This window comes from Fusarium solani (assembly GCF_023522795.1).
Source record: "Fusarium solani strain SB1 chromosome Unknown bctg00000002, whole genome shotgun sequence".
In the NCBI taxonomy this organism is placed as follows: Eukaryota; Fungi; Ascomycota; class Sordariomycetes; order Hypocreales; family Nectriaceae; genus Fusarium; species Fusarium solani.
In genome coordinates, this window is record NW_027072155.1 from 96,826 (window position 1) to 124,620 (window position 27,795).

General features: G+C 50.4%; 12 protein-coding genes across 12 annotated transcripts; 6 read left to right on the forward strand and 6 right to left on the reverse strand.

The window, feature by feature from the left end:
- Positions 1-515: 515 nt before the first annotated feature.
- Positions 516-2,977, reverse strand: MRS44_003991 (uncharacterized protein; the record flags this gene model as incomplete). The annotated part of the gene is made up of 5 exons (XM_065622005.1): positions 516-714; positions 772-1,086; positions 1,134-2,000; positions 2,185-2,236; positions 2,299-2,977. 5 exons carry the CDS (start codon positions 2,975-2,977, stop codon positions 516-518), a joined length of 2,112 nt encoding a protein of 703 aa, XP_065478077.1.
- A 2,224-nt stretch (positions 2,978-5,201) lies between these two features.
- On the forward strand, positions 5,202-6,670 carry MRS44_003992 (uncharacterized protein; the record flags this gene model as incomplete). Its single annotated transcript, XM_065622006.1, has 4 exons — positions 5,202-5,411; positions 5,458-6,383; positions 6,447-6,533; positions 6,625-6,670. The coding sequence occupies 4 exons, from the start codon at positions 5,202-5,204 to the stop codon at positions 6,668-6,670; spliced, it is 1,269 nt and encodes a 422-aa protein (XP_065478078.1).
- Positions 6,671-7,089: 419 nt separating this feature from the next.
- MRS44_003993 (uncharacterized protein) lies at positions 7,090-9,200 on the reverse strand (the record flags this gene model as incomplete). Its single annotated transcript, XM_065622007.1, has 3 exons — positions 7,090-7,863; positions 7,919-8,892; positions 9,014-9,200. 3 exons carry the CDS (start codon positions 9,198-9,200, stop codon positions 7,090-7,092), a joined length of 1,935 nt encoding a protein of 644 aa, XP_065478079.1.
- Positions 9,201-10,158: 958 nt separating this feature from the next.
- Positions 10,159-11,936, reverse strand: MRS44_003994 (uncharacterized protein; the record flags this gene model as incomplete). The annotated part of the gene is made up of 4 exons (XM_046277969.2): positions 10,159-10,272; positions 10,323-11,296; positions 11,343-11,838; positions 11,892-11,936. 4 exons carry the CDS (start codon positions 11,934-11,936, stop codon positions 10,159-10,161), a joined length of 1,629 nt encoding a protein of 542 aa, XP_046124024.2.
- Positions 11,937-12,885: 949 nt separating this feature from the next.
- On the forward strand, positions 12,886-15,715 carry MRS44_003995 (uncharacterized protein; the record flags this gene model as incomplete). Its single annotated transcript, XM_065622008.1, has 7 exons — positions 12,886-13,019; positions 13,078-13,447; positions 13,502-13,763; positions 13,823-14,126; positions 14,180-14,589; positions 14,661-14,896; positions 14,954-15,715. The coding sequence occupies 7 exons, from the start codon at positions 12,886-12,888 to the stop codon at positions 15,713-15,715; spliced, it is 2,478 nt and encodes an 825-aa protein (XP_065478080.1).
- Positions 15,716-16,337: 622 nt separating this feature from the next.
- MRS44_003996 (uncharacterized protein) lies at positions 16,338-17,550 on the reverse strand (the record flags this gene model as incomplete). Its single annotated transcript, XM_046280416.2, has 3 exons — positions 16,338-16,549; positions 16,606-16,695; positions 16,746-17,550. The coding sequence occupies 3 exons, from the start codon at positions 17,548-17,550 to the stop codon at positions 16,338-16,340; spliced, it is 1,107 nt and encodes a 368-aa protein (XP_046124026.1).
- A 1,205-nt stretch (positions 17,551-18,755) lies between these two features.
- Positions 18,756-19,464, forward strand: MRS44_003997 (uncharacterized protein; the record flags this gene model as incomplete). Its single annotated transcript, XM_046268561.2, has 3 exons — positions 18,756-18,945; positions 19,048-19,180; positions 19,236-19,464. The coding sequence occupies 3 exons, from the start codon at positions 18,756-18,758 to the stop codon at positions 19,462-19,464; spliced, it is 552 nt and encodes a 183-aa protein (XP_046124027.1).
- A 768-nt stretch (positions 19,465-20,232) lies between these two features.
- On the reverse strand, positions 20,233-20,624 carry MRS44_003998 (uncharacterized protein; the record flags this gene model as incomplete). Its single annotated transcript, XM_065622009.1, has 2 exons — positions 20,233-20,345; positions 20,441-20,624. 2 exons carry the CDS (start codon positions 20,622-20,624, stop codon positions 20,233-20,235), a joined length of 297 nt encoding a protein of 98 aa, XP_065478081.1.
- Positions 20,625-21,888: 1,264 nt separating this feature from the next.
- MRS44_003999 (uncharacterized protein) lies at positions 21,889-22,644 on the forward strand (the record flags this gene model as incomplete). The annotated part of the gene is made up of 4 exons (XM_065622010.1): positions 21,889-21,939; positions 22,049-22,091; positions 22,149-22,382; positions 22,448-22,644. The coding sequence occupies 4 exons, from the start codon at positions 21,889-21,891 to the stop codon at positions 22,642-22,644; spliced, it is 525 nt and encodes a 174-aa protein (XP_065478082.1).
- Positions 22,645-23,885: 1,241 nt separating this feature from the next.
- MRS44_004000 (uncharacterized protein) lies at positions 23,886-24,224 on the forward strand (the record flags this gene model as incomplete). The annotated part of the gene is made up of 1 exon (XM_065622011.1): positions 23,886-24,224. One exon carries the CDS (start codon positions 23,886-23,888, stop codon positions 24,222-24,224), a length of 339 nt encoding a protein of 112 aa, XP_065478083.1.
- An 884-nt stretch (positions 24,225-25,108) lies between these two features.
- MRS44_004001 (uncharacterized protein) lies at positions 25,109-26,410 on the reverse strand (the record flags this gene model as incomplete). The annotated part of the gene is made up of 5 exons (XM_065622012.1): positions 25,109-25,470; positions 25,524-25,564; positions 25,648-26,089; positions 26,135-26,171; positions 26,231-26,410. 5 exons carry the CDS (start codon positions 26,408-26,410, stop codon positions 25,109-25,111), a joined length of 1,062 nt encoding a protein of 353 aa, XP_065478084.1.
- A 427-nt stretch (positions 26,411-26,837) lies between these two features.
- On the forward strand, positions 26,838-27,674 carry MRS44_004002 (uncharacterized protein; the record flags this gene model as incomplete). Its single annotated transcript, XM_046273248.2, has 2 exons — positions 26,838-27,251; positions 27,321-27,674. The coding sequence occupies 2 exons, from the start codon at positions 26,838-26,840 to the stop codon at positions 27,672-27,674; spliced, it is 768 nt and encodes a 255-aa protein (XP_046124030.1).
- Positions 27,675-27,795: the final 121 nt, after the last annotated feature.

The window sequence follows — 27,795 nt, forward strand, 5'->3', positions numbered from 1 at the left end:
CTTACGGTGTTTTACGATATATGATGGTGGTTTAGGGTATTTACGGTGTTTTACGGCCTTGGGTTTTAATACCGTCATGTGTTAATGACTGTGCTTTTTGCTGTTATGGCGTATGACTTCTTGTCATCATCGCAGATAATAAGAATAAAAAACTTCACGGGAGGTCGTTAGAGGATTCAGACTGTGCATCAGGTCAGACTGAGCCGACAGAGAGCAAGTCATGTGTTGAGTAGAGGTTGCGAGCGATAATGACGCTCAAAGCAGCCTTGGGGAATGTGTTTTACTAATATTTTGGGGGTTTCTTCTCAATCCCAAAGTTAATGACCTCCAAAAGAGGCCATTAGCCACAACGTCAAAAGACACGGCCATTAATACATCTAAAAGATATAATTCGAAGAATGTTATTGAAGCACTAGTAGTATCTAACTCCTGACGAAATCACTTGTCCTGCGACACTCAACCTCATCTCTGGCTCAGTGTTGCTACCCATTTTCTGTACTACGAGTTTAGAGATCTTAGGCCGTGACAGTCCCGTTACTGACAGGAGGAGGCTTCACAAATTCGTTGGCGTCAAACGGCACGTAGTCTTGCTTTGAAAGGTCCTCGGGCGCCAGCTGAGAGATCCAGCCAAGGATCTGCGGGGCAGGGATACGGATCGAGATGTCAGACTCGGTATTCCTCATTGAGAACGCCTCCCGATGGTCTGAGCTGGAACTGCTCTTGGATGCCGAGAAGCACAGAAATCCACCGCTGGATGAGGATGAGCTCTACATGTCGCTGATCTCACTAGCGTCAAACGTCGAAGCCGAGCTCATAACGATGTGTACATCTTTGACAACGATGAAGGCGCTTGCCCAACTTGGGAGGAGGCAGTTAGCCCCGTTGACGGTTTCCCCCTTGTCAAGTTTGTCGTGAACCTCCTGCGGCTTGCCTGTAGAGATCTTGGCTGCGTTGAAATGCATGGATTCTTCCGTCCGGCCGAGCAGTTGGGCATTGAACCATGGCCGATCGATGGTGACTTTCATGGCACGGAAACCAATCTGGATGTTGGTGTTCTGTGTTGAAGCCTTCTTGGATGTGTCGGTGCTAGACGAGTCGCTGTGTCCAGATCCACTACCAAACCACAGACCAACGGATCAGTCAGTGTGTGAAACCGAACTACTGCTGGCATTGGTTGACTTTGAAGTGGAGGCTTTGCTCGAAAGGAGAAAGTCTGTCCAGACTGAGGCCCCATCGCCATCCTGGGAGGGGGTAAAGCCGGGGCCGGGTCGGGAGCTCTCTTGCCTTCAGGATCGGTCGTTGTTGTAATGGGCTTCCCTTCAGCATCCACAGTTGCGACGGTGATGGGAACCTGCATCGGATTACTCGAGGCCTCAAGCATCTTGTTGTAGTAGTCGATGTCCATGGTCAGCGACGTGATCCTCTCGTTCATGACTTCGAGGGCGTTTGTAGGATCCGAGCCGCGAGCCTGCGAGGCCGCCATCTGGGCATCGAGAAGGGCATCGTTGGCAGTCGCAACGTTGGCCTGGTTCTGCAGACACTTTGCTTGCATGTCTTTGAGAGAGTTCCACTGTTCGGGGCTCAATTTCGGCTCAGAGGTCTTCTCAAGAGCTGCGTTCAACTCCGTCATATTGGTGTCTGTGAGTCCCTTGATGGCAGCTGTCTTGCTTTGAGCATTCTTGGACACTGCATCAAAGTACATCTGAATGCAGCTGATGGCGTTGTCCCCATAACCTTTGACCATGTTCACTTGGGCAGTTCGAAGGGCGTTGCTTGCATCTGTTGCGGCCTTTTCCAGCGCCTTGATGTCCTGGCGCCCGTTAACAAGGGCGTCGCGGCGCATGATGAGAATCGTCCGCTCCTTGGTAGCGTTCTGAAGCTGCGTGCGTGTGTAGTCGACATTGGAGAGCAGGTCTTCGGGACGGAAGTTGGTGCTGAGGTACTTGGCCCAGTTGTTTGGTGTGAACGAGACGGGGTAGATGTCCTCGGTGTCGTCGATGCTGCGAGTAACCGAAGCCCTGAGACTTTACTTGGCTCTCTGCAAGCTTTCGCTGGCGGTCTCAATATCGAGGTACGAGATGTACTTCCTCACACAATGATCTGAGATGGGACATGTTAGTACCTGGTGCAGCCACATGTCTCTGGTTGGCGAACTTACACTGTCCCCTGACAAGTAGCACAGACCAAAGTCCCTCCAGCTTGGAATCAATGACAGGTGCATACATGGTAAGGAGTCCTGGCATGGGTGTTAACTCCAAGTTATCGCACAAACCTTCAATTGATGAGGGTAGCACTTACTGTCGTATGCATTCCATCTGTCCTGCGTAGCATTGTCATCCGGCCTGGAGTCGTTCTTGAACTGCGCCCACCGGAAGCGCTCGGCTTCATACGTGTCCAGCAGCTTCTGATAGAGATCAATGCGCGGGATCTTTGGGGTCTGGAGGGGGTCTCTCAGTGCTTTGACGTGTTCACTCGGCTGCTTCTGCTCAATGACAGGGGGCTTCTTAGGAAGACCAAGGTCGTCGGGAATCATGCTGAGGAGATCGCTGGCCGGAGGGTCAATATTTGGGACCTCTTCGTACAGCCAGTCCATAATATGCTGCTGATCGGGAGCCATTGACTGCAACGCCGAGCTCGTCTCAACGTTGGCGGGTGCAAGTGAGAAAAGGACCTCATTGTATTGCTCAGACAGCTTGCCGCCATTGGGGCCTCCCACCAATTTCGAGATGTCGAGCATCCCGTCCGCGAGACGAAACTCGGCCTCGGCAACAGCAGGCGGTTTCACTTGTTGGGAGTTGATGGTGTCACTACCGTTGTAATAGTAGTTTCCCATCTCGAGTACCCGCGTGGGCATTTCCATCTGAAACAGAGAACCCTCATCGTTGCCAAATGTCTGTTTCAGTTGGTCGTACAGCTGATCCATCAAAGGTCCTTTATCAGCAGCCGCAGCGGCAGAAGGTGTTGGAGTGGTAGACATGTCGTTGAAATAGATCTCTGATCGTTGAAGTTGATATTCTAGTGAGAAGGATGATATAGATGTGAAGGGTTGAGGTTCAGGTAATAGAACAGAACGATACAGCAAAGAGATTATATAGATGTTTGTTTGCAATGTGCACAGCGGCGTTGTTTACATGAATAGTTCGCATAATACCTTCTCAGTGGTAGCTGGGAGCTGAATCTGGTTGTCGCACATCTGGTGAGCGAGCATGGATAGAACTGACCACGCTTGATCTCATGGCTTTGCCGGGGAATCATGAGGTTTCTTTTCGGGGAAGTCATTCTGTTAGGCGCTGAGCTAAGTCAATGGTTTTGGCACTATCGATGGTTCCCAATGTGATAGTATGGATAGGTAATGTGATGTCGACTTTTATGGACCAAGATAAGATGCTGGGCATCCATGGCTGACGTATGGCGACTACGTGAAGACGAATGATCGTACGATGCAAACCTGGGAGTTCTAGATTCCCTTGCCAAGTGAGACATCACAAAGTGGCAAAGTATTAGATCCTATCAGCTGCACTTGGATAGCAGGGCCCTGCTATTTACGACATTTAACCATGGCACTGAAAGGCAGTTGGACAAGAAATCGCTTTAGAGGCGCGGAGACTAGATACATCTAACTCAGGCAAGGCTTGGACTGGTCCACTCTACCTCGGCTTCAAAGACTTCATGATTTCTGTGGCACAGCACCGAGCTTACTCCGAGATCCCATCGTCAATCTTAATGACAAGGATCAAGGTTGATAGATAGATGCCCCTACCTGGGATCAAAGAAGAGAGCGTTCTCTTTTGCTCTGGCGAAGCGTGATCCTTCGCAAGAAACCCCAGATTCAAGGACGAGCCTAAGTCAAAGCTAGTTTCGCAACTAGATACAAGCGAGGGGTAAGCTTGCCCGCGTGAAGGCTCGAGTCCATCCCGTCAATCTAGCTCTAGAACAAGCGCGAATAAACCACCATCTCACCAACGAATTATTGAAGGCCCCCCCTGCTTCTGCGAGGCCTTTGACAAAGACTAACCCCGAAACTAAACACATCACCGATAATTTGTGTCTATTGGTGTTCACTGCAGTCCAAAAAGGGAGTTAATGTCCAGCCACTTGCCGCATTGGATCAGATGAGCGTTTAATTCAGCTCAGCCGCGTCAACTGAACGATGGGCTGTATCGCTAGCGGCAGCGGCTGGGGCAACTAATAGTTAGCCAGTGCGCCCGATATCGCTCAATATGGTTCCGTCTAAGGCCTCGGCCTGAACCAAGCTGGCATGCCATCAGGGAACGTGGGGAACGCACCGACGGCGTGGAAGACGGGACAGGGCCTCTGTCAATTCGTCCCAAGGGATTTCTGTCTATCTCCTGGCGCAGTTATCCCATCGAGGGCCAGGCTTCAACTATAACAAAGAATACAATGTCAACACATCATAACATCATATCCCAATGCTAACACAGTGAGAATTTCTGTCATTGTGCTGGAATGTGACCATACAGTTGGCGCCATTCTCAATGAGGATGTGTTCCTTTTTTACCACCCGCCTCGTGCCGTGCCGTGCCGCCTCCGTTTTTGGATCGCCTTCCAGGAAGGGTGGGGGGTTACCCGCTGGACAAATGGTTTCCTGCAAGTTTCAGTTCGTTCAAACACAGGCTCAATATTGACGTTCCAGCCTTTACGATGAGGCTGGCAAGTTCCCGAGCCTGGTAAGACTACTGTGCGAGGGCTGGTTAGAGGCCAGCTGAGCAGAGCCCAGCAGTTCCCGCTTCCAAATTGGTAACGCCCCCCTCAACCGCCCAGTGACTGAGGAGCTGATCGACCCATAAGGCTATCGATAGACTATCGATGTCTATCAGCGCCACAACGCTTCTCAGACGCTGAGCGCAGATTCTTTTCTGTACGTGGTCTCGCCCAGGAAGGGCCCTGGGGAGCTAGGTATGTGCTACATGCCGGCATTCGTGACCACCTCCTTCAATCAATCTGGGTGCACGACATCCTTCCTCGTCCTCTTGCTCTTGTTACTTTGTGACTTTCAGAAGTAACCTCGTGACACACAGTAAGGATACAGCTGTCCCGAGTTTGCACAAATCGCGTGAGTTCTAGCTTGGAGCTTAATAAGGAGGTGCTATCCCTCTGTCAATGACTCCGCCCTGCATTCCGGCGATCTCCATTCAAACACCCTCTTCATTCACATCAGAGAGATACAGGACTTATCCAAGATGCTCTCTAAGCTGGCGAGACTTCTTACTTCTAACATCATCACCGTTTCACTATCGCATCATGCGTGGGCTACTCCGATTGTCTCCGATCATTCTTTGGCTCACGTAGACGAGACACACAGCGATGGCTTCTCTCAGCCCAGTGCCAATGTTCAACAGCCCTTGACAAACCCCAAGTCAACGTTCGTGGCCAACGGCCTAGTTCTTAACGTTGATTTCATATACACTTTTGATAAAAAAAACCTATCCGATAAAGAACCTTCCCGTACGGCTCAGCTATAAGCATCCCCTAAGAGGCCAGATGCGCATCAACGCAGTCACCGACGACAACGGAAAAGCCAAGTTTCAGGACCCTGCCTGGCCAACGACGGGGGTCGCTTTTGACATTACTGTTATACTTGATGGTAGACCTGCTGGCTCTCGCTACATCATTGTTGGCGATGACAAGGACCCGGACAAGCCTATTCAATACATCAAAAATTATCTGGAGCAACCGCCGACCAGTTTGACGGTGAATATAGACGACGTCACCAACCCATCCCTGCGACTTAGTGAAGTTCTTCGAAATCTGGCCGCGAATACGGTACAGCTGGGCTTGCCTTTTCAGCTGCTTACAGCGATATACCCGGATACCCAGAACAAATATGGAGCGTTCGGTCTCAGCGAAGACGGCAGATCCATGATGCGGGTTGGCACAAAAGCCACTCGTCTGGTTGTAGCTCATGAATGGGGCCACTTTTTCACCTATCTTGCGCAACAGGAGCACTACATATACTACGGTGGCGGCAATGCTGACGGTCATGATTCATGCGCCGACAAACCTCAGGATCCTCAGGTTGCATTCGGCGAGGGTTTCGCTAGCGCGTATGCACTGATTATGGAAGATGCCAAGGATGGTATCCTCGAGGACGACAGCCAAAATCCCACAAACTATGAGCTCTATTCATGCAGCAAGTCTCAAAACATGAGAACAGATGAGGGCAGGTTTACCGCTGCTCTCTTTGACTTGTGGGATAGCACCAACGACAACAATGGAGGGGATCAAGCCTGGGGGGCCCAGGGCCACGAGGACAGCAACAGTGACTTGGAGCTGACTCCGCAAGAGATCCTCCTAGACCCGATAAGAAATGCTTTGACAAAGAAAGCTCCTGATAATTACATTCTTAGCCCAATGGCTTACTGGTACGTGCATCTAACCATCGAGTATTTCTGGAGGTTATTGGTAACTCACATGTCGAAATGTAGGCAAACTCTTGAGGAAGTCCTTACTAAAAAACAGGGCTCTGACCCGCAGTGGAAGGAGAAGTTGGAGAAGGCTAGTGAGATATTTAAGTACAACTTCGCCGACTTCATATGATCAACTGAAAGAGGGAGCGCTTCACCCTGGGCGTTTCTTGTCGAGCCACCCTTACCTGCTGGACAGGTGCGATGATGCTGACCTCGGAGGAGTCGATGTTGAGATCAAGTAGCAGAACCATGTATTTCTACAGACGTTGAAGTCCCCTTCAGAATAGCTGTCAACCAAGGTGGAGAGGGTTGTGTGCTGCGCAACTCACATGCTTGACGCTGCGCATGACAGCAATTTCACGCCTTAAATATTGACCCATTCCTGTTCCGACTTTCACAATCTTAATAGCGATAACTTATACAGGTTGTGAGTGGCTGGTGAGCTTGTAGAATGTGTTAAACACACTCTTCTTGGTCTATCGTCCGATTCTTTGTTTCTTAGTGCTAGTCTTCCGAGGTTCTATTGTGACTTCTGTCTCGTCATCGATGACGTCTTTCAAAGAGGCCATTAGTCACAGGAGACATACATAACGTTCCCAACTACAACACCGCAAAACAAAGTAACCTAGAGGCCTGCCCTTGTTGGGACTACTGATGTATGCTACTGCCCTGGCCCTATATCCCATTGCCACTCTTGATCCAGCATATCTACCATATGGTCCAGCTCGAGCCCTTCCGCCCAAGCATAGAAGTCATCCTCCATAAATTCTGGCAACTTGTCTGTCTCTACTGCAGAAACGTCTTCATTCTGGCCTGAAAGCTGACAGCTCGCCTCATATATCCGCCTGACCACGTCCCGCGAACAACGCGCTGTGAGCGACCAATCTTCCATCGCCTCGAGGACTTCCAGAGTTTTTTCGATCTGAGCCTGCCAATCAGCGACAGATGGGCTTTGCGGCTGCCACAAGATACTAAGAAGAGGTATCATTGCTGCCTGATAAAGCAACCAGACCGCATTCCATCCTGACATCTGATGCTTCGTCCAGCCACTCGCCACATCATCAATCGTCTGTCTCGCAAGTTCCTGGCAAGTTGCTATCGCAGCAAGGTCATCTTCACTTATTGGCGCATCTTTGTCGCTGCTGGCTACAGCGAGGAGGATTGGGCGGCAAAGAAGCATCCGGAGGTTCAAGTATCTCCACTTGATGACGCACCGAGCAAGATGTAGGGGCTCGGCGCAACTCTCCCGGTTACGAAGAATCGAGGGAAGCTGCTCATACCAGCCGACCAATAAGCCATCCAGGTGTTGCAGGCTTTCCGCGGTCTGCTGAGAGGTGGCTGCCAACATATCATGAATCTGAGTTGCAATCTTGCAAAACTGGATGTTTTCTAGCAGAGGCATGATTCCTGCGTGCTGAGCAGAGTCTCGCTCCTCCTGGTAGAAACATGAGTTAGAAGCTGGGGACTTGCATTTGGACTTGGAACCTCACCTGATCGATGCTTATCTGAGGGGGCTGAATGTCGATCGAGGGATCACAGCGCCCGAAAGATGGACGGCCCATTGTGGTGGTGGTCCAGGTATCAAGACAGAACAAGGACCACCAAGTGCGTCGCCGCATCTCAACAAGCGCAGTATTTGTGTTGTCGCCAGCCACCGGCTCTCTATGGAGGCCAAGTGCGCTCGCCATCCTGATTGTGGCGCCCAGTATAGCATTCGCCATGTTTGGACGATTCACGTAATGGAGATAATAGCCTCCGAGCAGAGCCAACGCTTGAACCGTCTCAATGTGGCTACTCCCAAACGCGCCCATGCTAAGGTGCTTCATAGCTTTCTCATAGAACTTGAAGTGGTCTAGGTCACTCGACTTTGTCGCCATTATAGCACCCATGGCGAAAACCATGTTGAGGAGTGAGAGCCAAGGTGCATCGCATCTCTGGCCGCCGAGGTAGTCGGCGCGGAAGGCAACTTCGTCGAGCATAGGCGTAAAGACGTGGACACCTTTGAAATAGTTATCAATGAGTAGTTGGCCTTTCCACGTCCAGGGGATTGGGGCCGTCTCCTCAAGATGACCTGTCTGGGGGATAGGGAGTTCCAGGGTCCTCTTGGAACCACTCCGTTGGAGAGATGCAAGTGAAGTTCTTAATTGCGGTTGTATCTTGACCATGACCCCGAAAGCTGCTTTGATGGATGATATTCCGAGATATGACGCCTGTCTGTCCAGTGTAAGGGACAGGCCGTTGACATCGTCAGCTTCCGCTGGTAAGGGGTCTCGTTCTCGTCGTTCTTCGTCCCACTCCGCATCTCCCGCTGGGATTTGTTGGACGTCGAGCAGCTGGATTTTCGACATGCTGAGCGCTGGTGATGGGAGGGTTTCTATAGGCTCTGTTGACTGCGATGATGGCTGGTCCAAGAGTTGGCAGAGCTCCTGACGCGAGAGCGGAAGGAGTGATGACACGTCGTGTCCTGGGAAGAGACGACTCAGGATAGAGCGGCAGTCTTGTAAATTCTGGAAAGCTCCTCGAGTACCCTTGCAGGGGAGTTACTAATGGGTTGTCACTCCGAGGGTTACGTTCGAATAACTAACCTCTTTGAGGGGACGATCCGCTGGCGATGATGGTCATAGACGCAGCGAGATTGAGAGCGCCTTGACTGGCATCGATCACATGGCTGTTTTCCATCGCAGCGTATTTTGCGCCGCTTACACTCGACGCAGGCATGGAGTCCTTTGGCAGGCTTGTTATTGGCGCTGCGTTGGAGTGGTGAATCCTCATTCTGAGAACTCTGGACTGTGTCGATCAGCATGGGCCTAGCGTGCGGTATTGTTATTAGACATACAAGAATAAAACATTCTGTTAGAGGCTGTCCGTATTTAGCTTGATGAGAGTTCGGTGCTGGGACAATCCAGGGTTGTTCATCGGCCTCAGAGTGTGCGATGAGTGGAGTTGAGGCAGATGAAATATGGGGATAAGGAAGACAAGAAAGAATTGGAGAGGTTAAGAATGCCCCAGGTCGACAGTAAAAGAGGAGACGGCGAATAAGAATGGCCGGAGTGGGCCAAGGGCAAGACCTGGGGTACATATGCATCCATGCCTGTCCGAGGAAAGCCGGGAAAAGGAGTCGAGATCGGCATTCGGGGGGCGGGGGGAAGGCCGTGGAGTGGCCAGACCACAAGAACCGCCACGCGAGACGAGCCTTTGACCTAACAGAATATCATAGTCACCTGACTGGGATGCATGAAGGCTGGTAGGGTTGCACAAGGAGCAAAGAACAACAACACTTCTCAAGAGCCAACATGGACGTGTCTGAAACCTGGCCGCGCGTATCCACCCCGCATCCTGTCAATCAGCTGATCTCCCGCACTTGAAAACTCATGGACCAATGCTATGCCAGTTTAGGAAGCTCGAATGTTAGTGGAACCTCGGCCCCGTGTCTTTTCAGGGTTAGCAATCTAGACAGCACACGATCGTGGCATCAAGTCCCGAGCATTTGCGCACGTGGGAGCGCAGTTATGTAAGCCTGCAGATGTCCCGAGGACAATTAAAAATGTTGCCTAAGGGAAATAGGCATTGTAAATGACACTACACCATCACTTGCGGTGTATTTAGAGATTACAGGAGTTCATAATTGTTGCACAATCTACTCATATCCAACTGCTGACAATAAGAAACCCTGGTTCAACGAGTGGGGTACTATGAATGGGGCTCGATCACGCGGCGCGGCTCCGATGCTCTAGACCTTCTCCAAGTTGACCACACCACCGTCCTTGTGAACAGCAAGCTCCTTCTTCTGGGTTGACGCCTTGACCGGGTTTTGAGCCGCAAAAATCTCGTCAAGTTCCTCCAGCTGTCACAGCATTAGCAAGGGTTTCATTCGGTGAACGCGTTGAAACTTACAGTACGGCCCTTGGTCTCGGGTAGGTAGATGTAGATCAGCACCACTTGAACGAGGTCCCAGATGGTAAAGATGATATACGTCTTCCACGCAATCTTGTCCATCGCCACCGGCCATGCAAACTGGTTCAGCAGTCCAGCAGCATTAACGGCCAAATTGGAAAACGCCATGCCCTTAGCTCGCATCTCGAATGAGAGAACCTCGACGGGATAAAGCGCCTGCAGAGGGGTAATTCCGAACGAGAAAACCGCGCCGAAGATGAACACCAAAGCCAAAGCCGCCTTGGAAGCTGCTTGGTTGGTGTAGATCGGGTCGCCTTTGGAATCATCTCCAACATATGACTTGGCAAACTCAGACGACGCAATCGTCATGCCTAGCCAGACCACAGTGCAAGCAGCGAACGAGAAGATCAGCAGCGGTCGGCGGCCGAGTCTGTCAACCAGGCAGGCTCCGAGAATAGCAAGCGCAAACTGTTGGCAGTAGTTGATCAAGGTGATGTTTGCCTGCTCGATCGTGCCCGTGTACCCAGCCGTGTCGAGGACAGCACCCAGAAAGTAGGACAAGACAGCGTTTCCGGCCCACTGGCTGAAGATGGATACCGCGAGGTTGCAGCACAGGCGATACACTGCAGCGCGGTCCCTGAAGAGAACACGATAGTCCCACCAGCGCTTGTCGGCGCCGTCCATGTTCAGTGCCTCTTCGTACTCGGACAGCTGCAACTTCACCCAGGGGGAGTCTGGGTTTCCATTGCCGTGATAATGTGTGAGGACGGACTTAGCGGCGTCCAGCTTGTTGTGGACGTATAGCCAACGGGGCGACTCGGGCAAGAACAGACTGGTTATCATGATGAGGCCTGAGCAAAGAGCTTGGAGCCAGGTGATGAGTCTCCAGGAGTAGTCGCCTCCAGTGTTGAGGCCAGCACGGGCAGAGCCGGCGGCAACAATGGCTCCAGAGAACCAGAGCGTGTTGTACATGGCTTGCTGGGTTAGCGTTTGGTCTTTTTATCGCAGGATACAACGTACCTCCAACACGTCCACGGTATGCCGGATGATTCAGCTCCACAACATACATGGGCCCCGCAGATGCTGCAATTGACACCCCAAAACCAAGGAGGAATCGTCCACCCATGAACCCACCGGCATTATGCGAAAGGCCCTGAATCACGGTGCCGACTACGATGAGGGCTGCACCAGAAAACATGCCCCAGCGTCGGCCGAACCCATCGATGACGGGTCCGACGAAGGGCAGCGCAACCACGCCACCAATCTGGTACATGGAAGACACGATGCCCGCCCAGATACCGCTGTTGTCGACACCATATTTTTCCCGAAACCAGGGGTTTTGAAGGAGATTATTAATCAACGAGCCATCGTAGCCGTTCATCGTGCTGCAGAGGAAGCCGACGAGGGAAAAGAGGTAGGTGAAGAGTTGGCCTCTGGACCAGGCGTAAGGGGGGTCTTGGATCATGGCTTTCTGGAAAGCTTCGTGGCCACCAACGACCTTGGTTTCGATTTCTCCCTAAATCAGTTCAGTTAGACACATTCGAGGTGAATTGAATGTCTGATTATTACCTCGTCGCCTTCATGGTGGATGTGGGGTTCGATCTTGTCTTCCATCGCGGTTGTTCAACTATGGTGGCCCCCAGCGATAAAGATGACGATCCACGAGTTTTATGGAGAAGAAGTCAAAGTTTCTGGTGATAACAGATGAGAATATGATCGACGAGGATGTAGGAAGCCAAGATCTAGTGTGGCCCCGTTCACTTTTTATGCTTGGTTTGGATCGCTCCATCATGCCCGCTCAGGTGCCCAAAAACTAACTAACCTAGGTAGTTAGCGGGAAACTTGTCCAGCCGCGTTACGGTGGTGCGGACAACGGATTCCGCACCTCAATTATGACCGATCCGAACTGCTGTGTTACAGTGCAAGGTGTAGGGGATTTCCCGCTAACTGAAACGTACCTATACCTCTCACATCACTTGGCTTGCCAGGGATCATTGGGTCTAATAAGTCTTGCTACAAGAAGGCCATCAAGTGACAACTTCTCGACCCATATCTCCTTCAATCATCTCACACAGAAGGGCCGTCTTAACCCATCAGATCACAGGTGACCAAGGAACCCACCTTTTGACAAAACAGACCCTTCCAGAGTGAGAACTTCACCGGCAAATCCAACGGGCTTCAATATGCCGCATGCGGAACCGGGGAGCCGGGAGCCTCATCGTAAGATGGTCTAGTCCCGATTTGGACACGGAAGACCACGTTCCGCGGATATCCCTGTCCTCATGGATTTATACCCGTACCCAAAATGGAGACGGAAGCCGACGTTCCAGATGGGTGATGCTAGTGGGTCTAGAGAACAGAGGTTTGAGAGCTGCCCTTGAATGTGTGCAGGTAGTTAGCCGAGTACGTGGGATTGCTCCATCTTGTACAGAATAAAAAGGGTATTCCGCGCATCACTTAACATTAGACAATTTCTTCATGGTACCTATATGTCTGCTACCGCCATAGCGCCATCCTTGCACCATTCATCTTGTTTCATTGCCACACCCCTCCTCCTCTCAGGATGCTTGCTGCTGCTAAAAGAACCTACCTGGAATCAGGATGGTCTTTCAAAAACGGCCGGGATGGAGACGAGGAGTGGAAACCTGTCGCTCGAGTGCCAACAGTGGTCCATATTGACCTGATGGACAATGGCATGTAAGTACTTTGGCGATGCCTTGAAAACCGATTTCATCTTGCTCATTAAAAATCATAGCATCTCTGACCCCTTTCTCAACATGAACGAAATCGACGCCGAGTGGGTTGGGGAAACGTCTTGGAGCTACCGCACCACCTTTGCCTCTCCCGCTAAAGACGGCTCGTCAGTTTACCTACTCTTTGACGGACTTGACACTTTTGCCAAAGTCAAGCTTAACGAATCCGTTATCCTTGAGAGCTGCAACATGTTTGTTAGTCATAGGGTTGATGTTACAAACCTGCTCAGGAAGGACAACACCTTATCCATTGACTTTGACAGCGCGTTGCTGCGCGGTCGCGAGATCAAGGAGAAGATGTCGGATCACCAGTTTGTACTGTTCAACGGAGAGGCTGGGCGGCTAGCAGTTCGGAAAGCCCAATATCACTGGGTAAGTCTTAATGCTCCGAGCCTCACTGGAAATCTGATCACTAATGTGAAATAGGGTTGGGATTGGGGTCCCAAGCTCATGACCGCTGGGCCTTGGAGACCAGTCAGGCTCGAGGTGTCTTATGCGCACATCGATGATGTGTTTGTAAAGTACGAATTGTCTGATGATCTCAAGACTGTGGAAGGCAGCGTTGACATCGAGGTGGACGGCGGATTTGACCAAGCATGCCTGTCTATTCGTTTCGAAGACAATGTTGTGTTTTCCAGTGAGGCATCATCGCCATCGACAGGCCGTGCTAGCATTCCATTTAATATCAGTAAGTCCTTCACTTTATCTATTCATCATCTACACATTGAATAACCTTTTCGTTTTTAGAAGACCCAAAGCCCTGGTATCCCGCCGGCTATGGTAACCAGCACATGTACGAAGTCACAGTGGACATCATCAAGGGCGGTCAAGTCCTCGACAGCTGGACCAAGAAGACGGGATTCCGACGCAGTGAGCTCATTCAGAGGGACGATTCTCACGGTCAATCGTTCTTTTTTCGAATCAATGGTATTGATATCTTTTGTGGTGGATCATGCTGGATTCCAGCGGACAGCCTCCTACCGAAAATTACGCCAGACAGGTATCGGCAGTGGTTGCAGCTGATGATAGAGGGCAATCAGATTATGACACGGTAAGTCTCCCAGAGTCTCCCACTGAAGACATAAAATAACCAGGCCGTGTTAGAGTTTGGGGTGGAGGCATTTACGAAGAAGACGCATTCTACGATGCCTGCGACGAACTTGGCATCCTAGTCTGGCAGGATTTTATGTTTGCGTGTGGCAACTATCCAGTCTGGCCAGAGTTTATTGACTCGATTCGTCATGAGGCCAAGCAGAACGTGCGGCGTCTTCGGCACCATCCCTCTGTGGTTATCTATGCCGGTAACAATGAAGATTACCAAGTTCAAGAGGCGAGCGACCTTGACTACGATTGGGAGGACAAAGACCCGCAATCTTGGTTAAAGACGAACTACCCTGCTCGATACTACTACGAACATCTCTTGCCCGAGGCGGTGGCTGAGGAGAGTCAGGGTGTTGTTTACTGGCCTGCATCGCCCTTTTCCAGTGGAAAGCCGACGAATGACAAGACGGTCGGTGATATTCATCAATGGAATGGCAAGTTTCCCGCAACGAAACGTCGGTGAATGCTGGCTAACCGACAGCAGTTTGGCACGGAACACAGGAAAAATACCAGACTTTCCACAATCTGGGCGGCAGGTTCAACAGTGAATTCGGCATGGAGGCCTTTCCCGTTCTGTCAACCATCCAACACTTCATCACTGATACCGCCGAGTATTTCCAACAGTCCCAGACCATGGATTTCCACAACAAGGCTGACGGACATGAGCGGCGCCTCGCAACATACCTAGTCGAAAACTTTCGTCCCCGAGAAGATTTAGAAGTATGATACACAGGATTGTACCCGACTTGGTGTTGCTGTGGCTAATAACTGTTCTAGTCTTACGTCTACTTGACTCAGCTCTGCCAGAGTGAGGCGCTGACCTACGCATACCGCGGCTGGCGACGCCAATGGGGTGATGATCGCCGCTGCGGAGGCGTTCTCGTCTGGCAGCTGAACGATTGCTGGCCTGGTATTTCATGGGCGATTGTGGACTACTTCCTCCGAAAGAAGCCTGCCTTTTACGCCATTGCCCGCGCTCTCGAACCTCTCGCAGTTGCAGTCGAACGCGATCATCACGACTGGAGCGTGTGCCACGCGAGACCGGCAAAGAAATCCCCTTTCAGCGTCTGGATTGTCAACAGTCAGCGTGAGATCAAAGGAGACGTCGAAGTTCGTTTCATTTCGGTCAAAACGGGCAACGACATCAAAGACAAGATCCTACGGAAGGACGTCGCCATCACCGGCAATGGTACTACTGAGGTCTTGTCTGGGGAGGTCGACAATGGCAAAGAAGAACCCCACGTGATTGCTGTACGACTTCTTGTCGATGGAGTGTGTGTCTCTAGGAGTGTTGATTGGCCGCAGCCGATGAAGTACCTGGACCTTTCGGAAAGGAATGTCAAGGTTGATGTTTCTGATGGACAGTACGTCATTACCGCGCAGAGGCCTACCAAGGGAGTTGTGCTGGAAGAAGTGGATGGAGTCACGTTGAGCGACAACTGCGTCGATATTGTACCTGGTGATGAAGTTCGGATTGCCATTAGTGGTTCGGGATCAGTGGCACCGTCGCCCAAGTTCAAGTACCTCGGTCAGCCTTAGATTAGACAGAGAACTACAGGATGATACAGCTGTAGTCCTGCTATTAGCAAGAACAGCAATGGGATAGATTTTGAGGTTTGGCCTACGCCGTTACCCACTGCCTAGAAACTCGCCGACCCATATGCAAGATCAGCGTCTACATTGCAATGCTATAACATCGTAATAAATATTAGTATACCATTATATAAACCATTTCATAAACTGCTACCTCCTTTATCTTTGCAGCATGAGTTTTGTCTGCTCTGAACACCAGTTGCTACGGATTAAAAGAGACGAATAGTGGTCAAAAAAAAAAAAAAAAAAAAAAGGGGGGGGGCAACAGCATTACAGAGGACTACAACCAAACATATGCGGAAAGCATAATGCTTCAAGACAGGCAAGTGGTAGCTTTCAGGAGGTATGAGAATACGAAATGGCTTGGTTGTCCATCCTTGACGTGGATCACCAGATTCGGGATAAGACGGGATAAAACCGCGTAAGCTATTGCAACTTCTTTTATGTAACATAGAGAGGGAAAACCGGCGAACGAATCAAAACCCTCCTGTCAAAATGTCGAAGAAACTGCACCACTTATCCACGTGCCATGCTCCGCTTGGCAGAGCAACGCCTGGGACGTTGCGTCTCAGGTTGACCCCTGGATCGCAGCAACATGATCTTTAACCAAACACTCCCAGTCACTGTCGCCGTAGAAAATGGTAAAATCGTCGTCATGTGTCTTGCCAATGGAAAGGGTCTCTCCCCACTGCCAAAATGTGTCGCCTCCCATGCCCTCGGTTTCTCTGGAAGTTTTCTGCCACGGACCTTGACGGGCACAGTGCTCGCCGACAGCGCCATCTAAGAGTAGAAATAGGAGGTTAACATGGACCCTCTAGAGTGAGAAGATAACTTACACTCTTCCAACAAGCATGGCTTTCCCGCCTGCGCACATGCCTTGGCATGGGCGGTGACCCATTCGCTGCCCCATTCGTATGACTCGCTCCCTATAACGCAATCAGTCGAGTAAACTTAGCATGCTCCAAGGTAAACTCACAGTGACTTGGATAAAGATGAATGGTGCCAAAGTCCAGCGTCTCAATGGTCAAAAACTTGGCAAAATCCGTGCCCTCGACCTTCTGATAGGGGTAAGAACTGCCACCATCCACACCGAATCCTTCATCTCCAAGAGTAACCATGTGACCAGGGTCGAGACTCTTGACGTACTTGGACGTGGTGGCAGCCCACTGATAGATGACATCGACATCGCACCCAGGGCAACGTGGCTCATTGGCAAGTTCCCACGCAAAGATTGCATCAGAGTCTCGGTATCGTTCAACAACGGCGCTGACATATTTCCGGTACTGGGATTGCGCAGCGTTGTTGGTATACCAGTCGCTTTCGCTTGCGCCACCGAATGCCGATAGGTAAGCACGCATTCCACCAAAGTCGCCCCAGTAGTTGACGAATGGGATGATGAGCTTGATGCCTCGCTCTTCAGCGCCATTGACGAGGTAGTCAAGAATCTTCAAGCCATTCTCCCCGACATTGATGGTAGATCCGTTTGCTGAAAGGTGTTGGAACCAAACTTTGTCGCTGCCCGGAATCGAGGTTACGTCATTGAAGCCCCAAACACGGAGGATGCGAAGGCCAGAAGTGGCGACGTTATCCAGTGTCTGGTCGATATCGGCGCGGTTGGTCAAGAACGAGCACCAGTAGCAGTTGGTGCCTGCAAAGTAGCCCGTCTCGCCATCAATGGTGAACTTGGTTCCAGATGCAGATGCAGGGCCTGCCTGAACTGATGTCGTCCATAGGGACGCGGCTGCAAAGAAAGTGAACAGTTGTGCGATCTCGAATCGCATCGTGAAAGTGAATGGAAGGGTTGAATAAAAGAATGTTGTAGAATGTAAATAAAAGAGTGTTTTAGGAGGAATGTAGAAGCGTGTCAGTGTTTGGGGTTCCAGAGCGGAGCATGCCCTCTTATCCTTCGCTGTTGACTCGAAAGTGAGGGAGTTGTAACAATCTGTTGTTTTGCTGGCATATTCTCTTCCTCACTTGTGATGCAATTTTGTTCCGTCACTTTCAAGTACACGGCGACCGACCATCCGTTGCATGGAATCAGGAATTTGGGTTTCTTGGCAGGTTTCGAGTTAATCACTTGGACGCCACGGGGCTATGCTTGCATTTCTTATGGATGCCTAGCACTAGATTCGATCCCCAGTGACGCGTTATTTTCAGGCGTCGTCAGGCTGTGAAAGATCCTCCCATCCTTACGCTGGCGGTGAATTCAATGTCGTTGTGATGCTATCATGCAACCCCTGCCGGCCAGCTCGGTTCCTCTCCGGCGGATCGTCTCCACCGTCAGCAACTTACATTGCGCTATGTATCAGGTAACCATCACCATCCTCGCCAGCGGATCTCGCTCTGCCGGAGAATTGTTCCGAGCTGGGATTCGGTGAAACTAATTCAGGTCGACTGACGTAACCAACCTCGTGTCGGCGAACGGGTGAATCGCTCCGGCCAGATCCTTGCAACTCCTCAATATAAGCTTTACGCAGTCTAGGATCTTCCCAGGCACCCGTTAATCTTTCCGTATTCTCGTTCGTAAGAAAATGGAGTAAGTGGGCCATTGACCCATTTTAGCACCATTGGCTTCCGTCAGAACGGATCCGGCTGCCTCGGGCTGTCGCAACACACCCCTTTTGTTCCATCGACACAGATCATAGCCACGTTGAAACAAGGAGATCTTCCGTGACTTGAACAATTATTTCCGCTACTCACACGTCTCCAGGCTAGGTTGAGAGGTCACAGACGGAATGTCGCTCGATCGAGTTCGGAACATGCCCACCCGTGGCAATTTGAGTATAGTGGTCAAACTGACGTCCTTGCCATATCCCTGTCTGGTGACCATCAAGAAACGTGTCAAGTCGTTATAAAAAGCACTACTTGCAATGATCAAAGTCTTCCACTCTTACTCATTCCAGCTATCGATACAAAGAGCTTTAATCACCTCTACGCAATACTCGCATTCATTTCTCAAACACGACCATCTTCAACCAGATTCGCCATGCATTTCACTGCCATTACTATCCTTTCCCTCGCTGCTGCTGTCTTTGCAGCTCCCGGGGATCGTGGCCATTACACCGTCCCTAACCTGGGTGCTCGCAAGCAAGCTATCTTGAACGCCGGTGGAAACACTCTGGATATCGCCATTGCTATGCTCGAGGACGAGCACATGCAAACCAACTACAAGTACGGTGAGTGAGTGCAGTCAAACTGTATTTCATAATGACACGGGCATGAGCGACTCCCTCTTGGAACCTCAATCGTCATTAGAGCATTGCTAATGACATTGGTAGGTGATGGCAAGACCGATGATGCCGCCAATTTTGGCCTCTTCAAGGTTAACTGGGGTATGCTCCGCGTCTGCGCCTCTCGCGCTGGGTTCGTGGGTCAGAGCGAAAGCCAGTGGAACAACGGTGCTAAGTTGAAGTAAGTAGCAGTTAGCTCGCCAGCGCCTGGGCTTGACCATCTGACAAACTCGTAGCTCCGATATCTATGCCGATGTGGCCAGCCGATGGGACTGCCAGAATCATTATGGTTATAACACGTGGTTCGCTGGCCACCGCAACGGTGCTACCGGCTTGAAGGATCCCAACACCGAAGATATCAAGTTCTATCGCGAGTCTGTTGAGTGGATTCAGAGCCAAATCGACTCTGACGCCAAGTACAAGTCTGACGACACCCGCTTCTGGGTTGACGTCACTCCCATCTGAACAGACAGCATGCAAAATTCTCGGTTCTCTTGGATCTCATGGATTTTTCAACTAGGCGGGCCAAGTTGAACAAGCCTAAGAGGGTTGGCAAGGGAGACCGTGGCGGAATGGACCACAAAGTCAATTTCTTGAGGCTCAAGGGCTTTCTCTCTTTTTTTGTACACAGTTTCGTATTTCCTTAGGTATATATATGATGTGATCGATCCAAGTCATGGCAAAAGCCTTAGTTGCATACTATCAACCCTTTCTGTCCCACTTGACCTTCACTACTTCAGCGTCTGGCGTGTTTTATCCAGCTTGAAGATTGACCTTGTAAAGTCAAAGTTCTGAAATGTTACCTCTGCGCTGGCCATCATTCCCCCGCCCTTTAATATCCTTTGCATTCCCCGAAAACGAGAAACTTGCGGTGGCAAAGGCGGGCGTCGAGATACCCGACACCCATCCTTTCGATTGAGACGAAAATCCTCGTATGTACCCCAATTGGGGTCGGTCAATATTCAAGGGCAGTAGTCTGCTGAGTGACAGGTCTAGATGCCACTTACAAAGAGTGCCTCATACCGTCTGTTTTTCTACCTGTTAGAAACGTCTAATAGGCTCCCTCTAGGGTTCACTGCTTGGGAGACAACAAGAGCTCTATAATTATGTTCTGCCCTCGACTTATTTCCGACATCAACTTCTTGATGTCCCTTGCTATTTATCACGAAAGGTGTTATATAGTCAAATGCTACACCTTTGTTAAGGATAGCTCCGTTATAAGAGGATACTCTATTATTGCACGTCGGGCTTCAAGTTTACGTCGTCTACCCAGTCATCTGTGCACGTCCCTACCCATCTCCATAGCCTCGTGCACGAGGTGTCCGGGTCCTTTTCCTCCGCCCTGACTGTTACCGCTCACAGTACAGTGCTAGGGTATATGACCATCCCCCACGAGGCTTGCGCGGCCGGGGTTGTAATTTGGCAAAGCGGATGTTTGTACCTGGCATGACCACACTACCAGCATACTCTCCGCTGTCGAGCCATGCTGGACTGTCGGGGTAGTTATCGGTCCAGGCGCGGACAATGCCGTTGGGGGGATTGATCCAGAGATAATCGGCCTTGCCATCGCTAACAGGGTGGTTGCTCTCGAAGGGGACGGAAGGACCTCGTTCCTTGAGGCACATGGACTGTTTGGTCACCCGAGTTTGGGTAAGGAGGGCGGAAGTCGGCACTCAGCCTGCAGATCAGGGCCTGTTCCTTGAGAAGGCCTAGACCTGTCTGGTTCCCCGTGCTTGGTTGCAGATGGAAGACCAAGCATGGGGAATCGGGCCGATCCGCAGGCCCCATGGCGGGTGCTTGTGCTTCCTCAACGCTCTCCACTCATGAGCGAAGTTCTTGCCTCTTTTTAAAGTCCTCTGTAAAGTTTTATACTAATTAATATTTACTTTTATGACAATACTTGAAGCATTGCACTAAATGGGTATCCTGCTATTTCTTATTAAGACATCTATCTAAGAGGAAAGCTTAAAATTTAAAATATAACCTTGCATTGCATACCCATTTAGTAATATTAAGCAAAGACTATGAGAATATTAGCCTAAACTTCTAGAATCTTAGTCTAGACTTCTAGAACATATAGAGAACGACAAGGGGCTCAGAGAAGTAGGCAGCCACCTTCCTCTCTGTTACCTCGCTGCAACGTCTCAGTTGTTTCGCTCAGGCAGTTGTTTCGCACAGGTAGCCCAATGTAGATAGATTCGCTGCACTTTGATAAACGTTTCCGGACCTACCTATCTACCATGATAAGTCAGTATGTGGGGTGATACCTTCCATTTTCTCCAGGTCAAATCTTCCTTTGCCCTGCATGGCCTCTTGTATTGCTCTGCGCGGGCTCATGTTTGTCCTCTCTTCCCCAACTTCACCGGAGTCGCGCTGAGGTTGTTATTTCTCACCGCTGATTCTTTCCAGACAGTCAGGATTATGCTTCTGGATTTGATGTTGGATGGACAGGAGGCGTATTTCGATAACGTGAGTCCCCCACGAGGTGTCTCCGCAGCCAACATCCGTCTAGAACCAACATCCTTCTGCAGCCAAAATCCTTCTGCAACCAGCATTCGACTTTGAGGTTACTTACAAGTTGCACCACAAGTCCCTCAACCATGCCATCATCAGGTGCCCAAATCAAATCGCGCACCCGTCTTCCCTATGCCGAGGCGCCTCTACCTATCAGTCGTCGTGATGGGCTCACATGAACGTTTGAAGGATGCGGGTTATCAAACTATTTAAGAGTCGAACGGCCCAGGCTAAACTTGCTCTTACTTCCTTTGTTCTACACCAGCCTTCTGTCTACCTCTGTACACACCTAGGTTGCTATTCTTCTCTTCATCCGTTCCAGACAAGCCGAACACCTTCACCATTCTTGATTCAACAGGAGATCCATTCCTCAAGATGCGTTGTGCTACTCTCGCTGGTCTCGCCCTCTTGGGTGGTGTGGCCCATGTATGTGACCCTTCTCTCTATAGAGCCAGATGGACTCATACTGATTTTCATCAACTAGGCTGCCTCTGTCGACACCATTGGCGGGATGGAGATTGTCCCAGTTAAGTAGGAGCTTGAGCTCAAGCCCAATGGAGAAGTTGTGCACCTGACCGGTACCGTGGAGGAAGTCTACCCTCAGCTTCTCGATCTTAACCCAACCTATGATTAAGATTGGGCCGGACATGACGATGAAACTGACGGCAAGGGACTTGTGACCGTGGATAAGAGGGAAAGCGACAACCCCGCCAGTGTCCTTTGGAAACGCTCCACATTCCTGAGCTCCAACATTAAGTGCAACGTCAACACTTGGGCCAACTGCTACTACATCGACAAGGGAATAGAGTATCTGAGGAAGGTAAAGGGAAAGCCCGTTAATGATCCTGGAAAGTGTGGCCGTGTTAGCTGTAAGTGTCTCTCCCTTTCTATCTCGTATCAACCGCAAAGTGACTCTAGTGGCTGATCGAAATAGGCTCGTATAACTCGGGTATTTTTGGGTGCAACACATCTTCTGGGAGGAAGACTCTCAACTCCTTTGGCTCAGTTGCTGATGGCGCTCAGGCCGCCTCTGACAAGTGCTATGACCCTAATGGCAATTTCTGCTGGGTTCGCGGAAGAGCTACCCACACTACCAACTGGTATGTGCTGGTTACGGGCCAGACGTGTTGATCGACCCGTTTCACTTTGGGGCATTCCGAGAGGACACTGGGATCAGTGTCTGATATATAGTAGGCAGTTGCAATCGAGGTCAGAATTCCCCGCCTTGTGTCGTTTTATTAGGTAGCCAATTTAAGCCTGTGCCTTTGCTATCAGTAACCAAGTCAAGCATGACCAGTCCAGCATATTTCTTAATTTCAACCACCTCTTGTTCTGATTTGACTTGGGCAAGCCTTCTATGTTTCCCTCATTAGGAAGGTGTCATCGGCAGGCCGTCATGCCGTTTTCCTTCAAGCGCCACGAGCACCGGGATACCATCCGGATAGAGAACCTAGCCGCGCGAAGCCAGTGATGGATTTCTGTGGCTGCAGGCGGTAGTCTCGTCTTATCAGCTGGTCCGCTTTGTTGTCTCAAATCTATCGTCAATCTTCTCCTCTTCAAGAGTGGAGAGACGAAACGCCTCGTCTCATCGAGCTTCACGTCGCTGAGCTCATAGAGTCCTAAAGTATTTTTAGACTTGGCAAGAACAGGCGCTGCTATAGCAGCGTTCATGCCTAGGCCAAGGAACTATCGAGATGGAAAACCAAGACATGTAGCGAACTAGTACAATTATTCCCTCGCAACCGTCGATCAAAGCTTGTTAGTTGCCATGGGAATATGAGCCAAGACAAGCTATCAATTCAGCCGCATGTGCAGGCGGGCAATGGCAAAAGTGTGGCTAGCTGAGAAGCCAAGAAAAAACAAGCTTGTATTCAATCCACACGGCTGGACATTCTAGATCATGCGACCCCCCGCCCCCCTTCACCATCTAAGTTACGGCCTTCCCAACGAGTCAGACTATCATTGGATGGTGAGCTCCTTACCACTGACCATACAAGCAACGGACAGCGGGGGAAGACGTGATGCGTCGACATATCCCGATTTACAGGTACACTGGTTGATGCCTGGTGTGGATTTCATGCTTCTCTAACCTCAATGGAAAGTGCTGTGCATGTTTAGCACTCGTCTATTATTACCCCTTTCGTAGATCTCAGCTAATATAAGCCAGCGCCACACAAAGATCTTTGGATCTAGACTTGTATATGTCTTACCAATATTTGGCAGGTCTCATGAGCCGAAGTTAATAGCCAATTTTAGCACTTTCCTACTTAATACCGCACTATAAATTCGACCATTGCTCTATTATAGAACCTCCCCAACTCACTGCCAAACTCCCTCTTTCTTTATATCTGGTCCTTACTAGAGTCATTACCATGAGCAACGACAACCAACCCCAGCCAGATTGGAGCAAGGTGCCTCTCAGCGATCAGTTTACGTGGACTGACGCTACGAGCAAGAACGGCCGGCCTTTCAAGATTGGCACCCCAAAAGACACAACCACGTCAACTGCCAATGCAACTCCAGCCGACAACTTCTTAGCTGCGTCCGATAAGACGCCCTTCGATATCCAAGTCAATTGGCCAGGTTATCCTCCTCCTCCGGGCTTTAACCATTTCAAGAAGCCCACAGCACAGGAGACTGCGACAACCAGCATCACCTCTTGGAACCTGAACACAGGGCCGCTGACTTACAACGGTCTCTCCTTCACCTGAACTAAGTCGTACCATTTCTATTTCTACGACAAGACTAGTGATAGCTACGGGAACAATGTTTTCTGGCCCAGAGACGGCACAATTCATTCCATTTGGTACTTCTCCAGTGATCCTACCATCATGAGGGTGACCGGTAGTTAAAAGCTAGACACCAAAGGGGCTTTGTATTTGACTGAGGTTTTTCCCCTTCCAGGCGGTTTTCCCTCACCCTTTTTCAACTCCCATGCGTAATCACGCACGAAAGGATAATGGGCATCTGGCGCGCTGTGTTACGTTGTGTTATCAAAGTTAGCCAGACCAATCTACTACTGTTAGACCCCGCAAATGGGTGGACACATCAAGACCAGTGGAAACCCAAAGGCTTTTCTGGTTCGACCCAGAGCACTACGGAATCCCTAGCAGGGTCATGTCGGCTTTCAGCAAGCCAGAAGAAGAGGTGTTTTGACTCATTTATCGATCCATAGTATTAGATGGTGGGCGAGGGCACGCTCCAATGGTGCTTACCGAAATCAAAGTATCCGACTCGACCATTGTCAGCACAGATGGTCTGAGAAGCAGATTTAGTTCTGAATATGCCCTTGGGAGAGTGCAACACTTGCCAAAACCCCGATTGCTGCTGTGAGTAACAGCATCCTAAACAGAGGGTTAGGCCTCTGAATGAGGGAGGGCAGATTGTTGAAACCGACAAGGTAAATCGACGATCACGGTCGCAGTACGGGGTTCTGTAAGTACTCAACATAGGTAGTTGTAGATGTTGAGCCCAAAGCAATATTAACTTTGCTTTGTCACTTTTTACACTCTTGGATAAAGAAAGAACAGTGTGGCGCGTGTTCCAAAAGGGCAATAAATAGCATTCGTAATGTAAATGACGCCGGTATGGTCTTCTATTGTGAAATCTTATCCCCTTTGTGCAGGGGAATCTCATCTCCTGAGCTTGCATCGCTCTGCCCAACATGCTGACTCGTTGCTTCTGACCTAGCCATTTCCTCATGGCTATTGTTCGGCTCATACTCGTTCCCAAGCCGTTGAAAGTGCCTCTGTCCGGACTTTGCGCCTCCAGTTCCACCTATTGTGATGAGCTCTGTGGCCACTGCGCTTCGGCCACTATGTGCTCCCTTGCTATTAGTGAAGCTGCCGAACTGCTTAGAGATCTTCACCATGAGCGGCCGCAAGGTTGGAAGGCAGACAGCGATGGTTCCACAAGCTACCTCGACGACACACCAGGCACAGGCTGTGGCGAGTGTCCCTGTTGTAGGTCAGGAATATTCTCGTCAAATTGCTACTATGGTAGGCGCTTACACGTAGTATCGACTGGGTCGAACTGCATAATGGTGGTGAATCTGTAGATGCTGGCAAACAAAACACTAGTTGAAGGACCCATCGTTACAATTGCCCGAAAGGAGGAGGGATAGGAACAACTCACAAGCTGCCAAGGAGAAACATGACGCACAGAGATAGCCTCTGAGCCAGGTTGGCGTGCAACTTCCAGATCTGCCTCATTGGCATGCACAAGATGGCAACATCCGTGCCGATATTTGGGATTGCATTACCGATAAAAGAGGCTTTGAGATTGATGCATGATCCATTAATCCACGGCATCCACGCCTTCTTGATCGGCGTACATTGGAATATGGAGACGGCGACAATGGCGATCCACCAGCCAACGACGATGGCGGCTATCACAGCTGCACACACCCTGAAGCCGCGGGATAAAAAGATGCGCAAGTACATCTGCAACAGAGCGAGCTTCACAAGCATCACTGCTGAGACATAGATGCACTCAAACGCCAAAAGGAGCTTGAAGAAGGCAACCTGGTCTGCGGTGGGCACAGCGTTGGCATGTCTACCAAGCCCATGACTGATCACTGCAATTGTCAGGTCACTGTCGATGAAAGAAGACTGCAGCTTACTAGTATAATTCACCGCACCAGAGATGAAAACAGCCACCTAGAGTTCAAAGTTCAGATCTTCTTCTGTATGATGGAGGGTCTTGGGTAGGTATGTACCAACGCGGCGACTGTCATCCAGTCATCGGCTCCGTAGCCAGCCCTGATATGACGCGCCCAGAAACGCAAAGCAACAAACACCGCCGAAAGGACTAGCACCACTGTTGTCGTAATATTGAGTTCCCTGCTTCTGTCGGCCTGCAAGTCAACGCGGGGCTGGAGTTTTGCCGATGCGGCCATGGCTCCAGAATTGAGAAGGCGGTGGGTGGCTCTGGTAAACAATGGCTCAGACAATGCAAATATGACAAAAGTAGTCTTGAACGAGGTGAATGCGGTTAGACTTACTGTAAAAAGGCTGGTAAGGAGAACCGAGACTCCAATGTCGGTTGCCGGGTGTTGGTTGTTGGTGTTGGTTCTTAGTGCCAACTAGGTAGCAGTCGACCCCTTTCCGTCATATGTTTGACATGCTGCCCCCGTAGTGGTTGCAACGTCAATTATTTGCCGGACCCGTGTTGGTAGAGCCTGAAACTAGCCCATGAACATGATTAGCAGTCAATGCAACAGTACTTATGTTGGTGCTATGCCCCTCGGGTTTGCTTTTCATTGAACAACACATCCGAAGCTCATTTACTCATTTCACTATCAGAACACTATCCATTACGAAACCATGTCTTCTATCAAGCCTACCATTGTCTTTGCCCCAGGCGCCTGGCATACCGCAGACTGCTTCGACGTCGTCCGGGAAGCTCTCCACGCCCGCGGCTGGACTACCGAGGCTGTTGAATACCCTTCCGTCGGCGCTGAACCACCCACCAAAGGCCTAGCTGACGACGCGAACGCTGTGCGTGCTAGTGTTGAGCGTCTCGCAGACGAAGGAAAGAAAGTTGTCCTCATTGTGCACTCATACGGCGGCCTGGTTGGCGCAAACGCGGTTGAAGGGTTGGGCTACAAGCAGCGCCTGCAAGAGGGCAAGACGGGTGGTGTGATACTCTTCGTTTATCTGGCGGCTTTTGTGACGCCGCTTGGAAAAAGCATCAAGGAAATGCTTGGAGGCCAGTTTCTACCATGGATGAGGCCTGAGGTAAGTCCCCCATGGAATCGATGAAGATTACATTAGTGATGGAACTGTTGTTAATTGGTGTGTGCGCAGGGGGATTACGTTTACGCCGATACACCCGAAGCGATCTTCTATCACGACGTGGAACCAGAGGCTCAAAAGAAGGCCCTTGACGCCCTGAAACACCAGTCCGGCCGTGTCTTCACTGACACCGTCACATATGAGCCCTGGCATGACATCGATTGCTTCTACTTCTTCTGCGACGCCGATCAGGCACTGGCGCTGCCAATACAGCAACACATGGCTTCGCTGCTGGGGCCTGATGCAGCAAGCTTCCATTCCCAGGGCTCTCACTCCCCATTCCTCTCGCAGCCCCAAGAAGTGGTTGAAGGACTCGAATATGCGGCCAAGGTGGGGCTGGAGAAGACAGCGGTGCCTCAAGTCTGACCCGAGGGCAGATTGCAATAAGACAAGGGTTGGCTGGAGTGGTCAAGATACGTATCTTTTAAATATGCTTATGAACTTTCAATCTTCCATCATACTGTAGCTTTGTTCCTGGTGAATAATG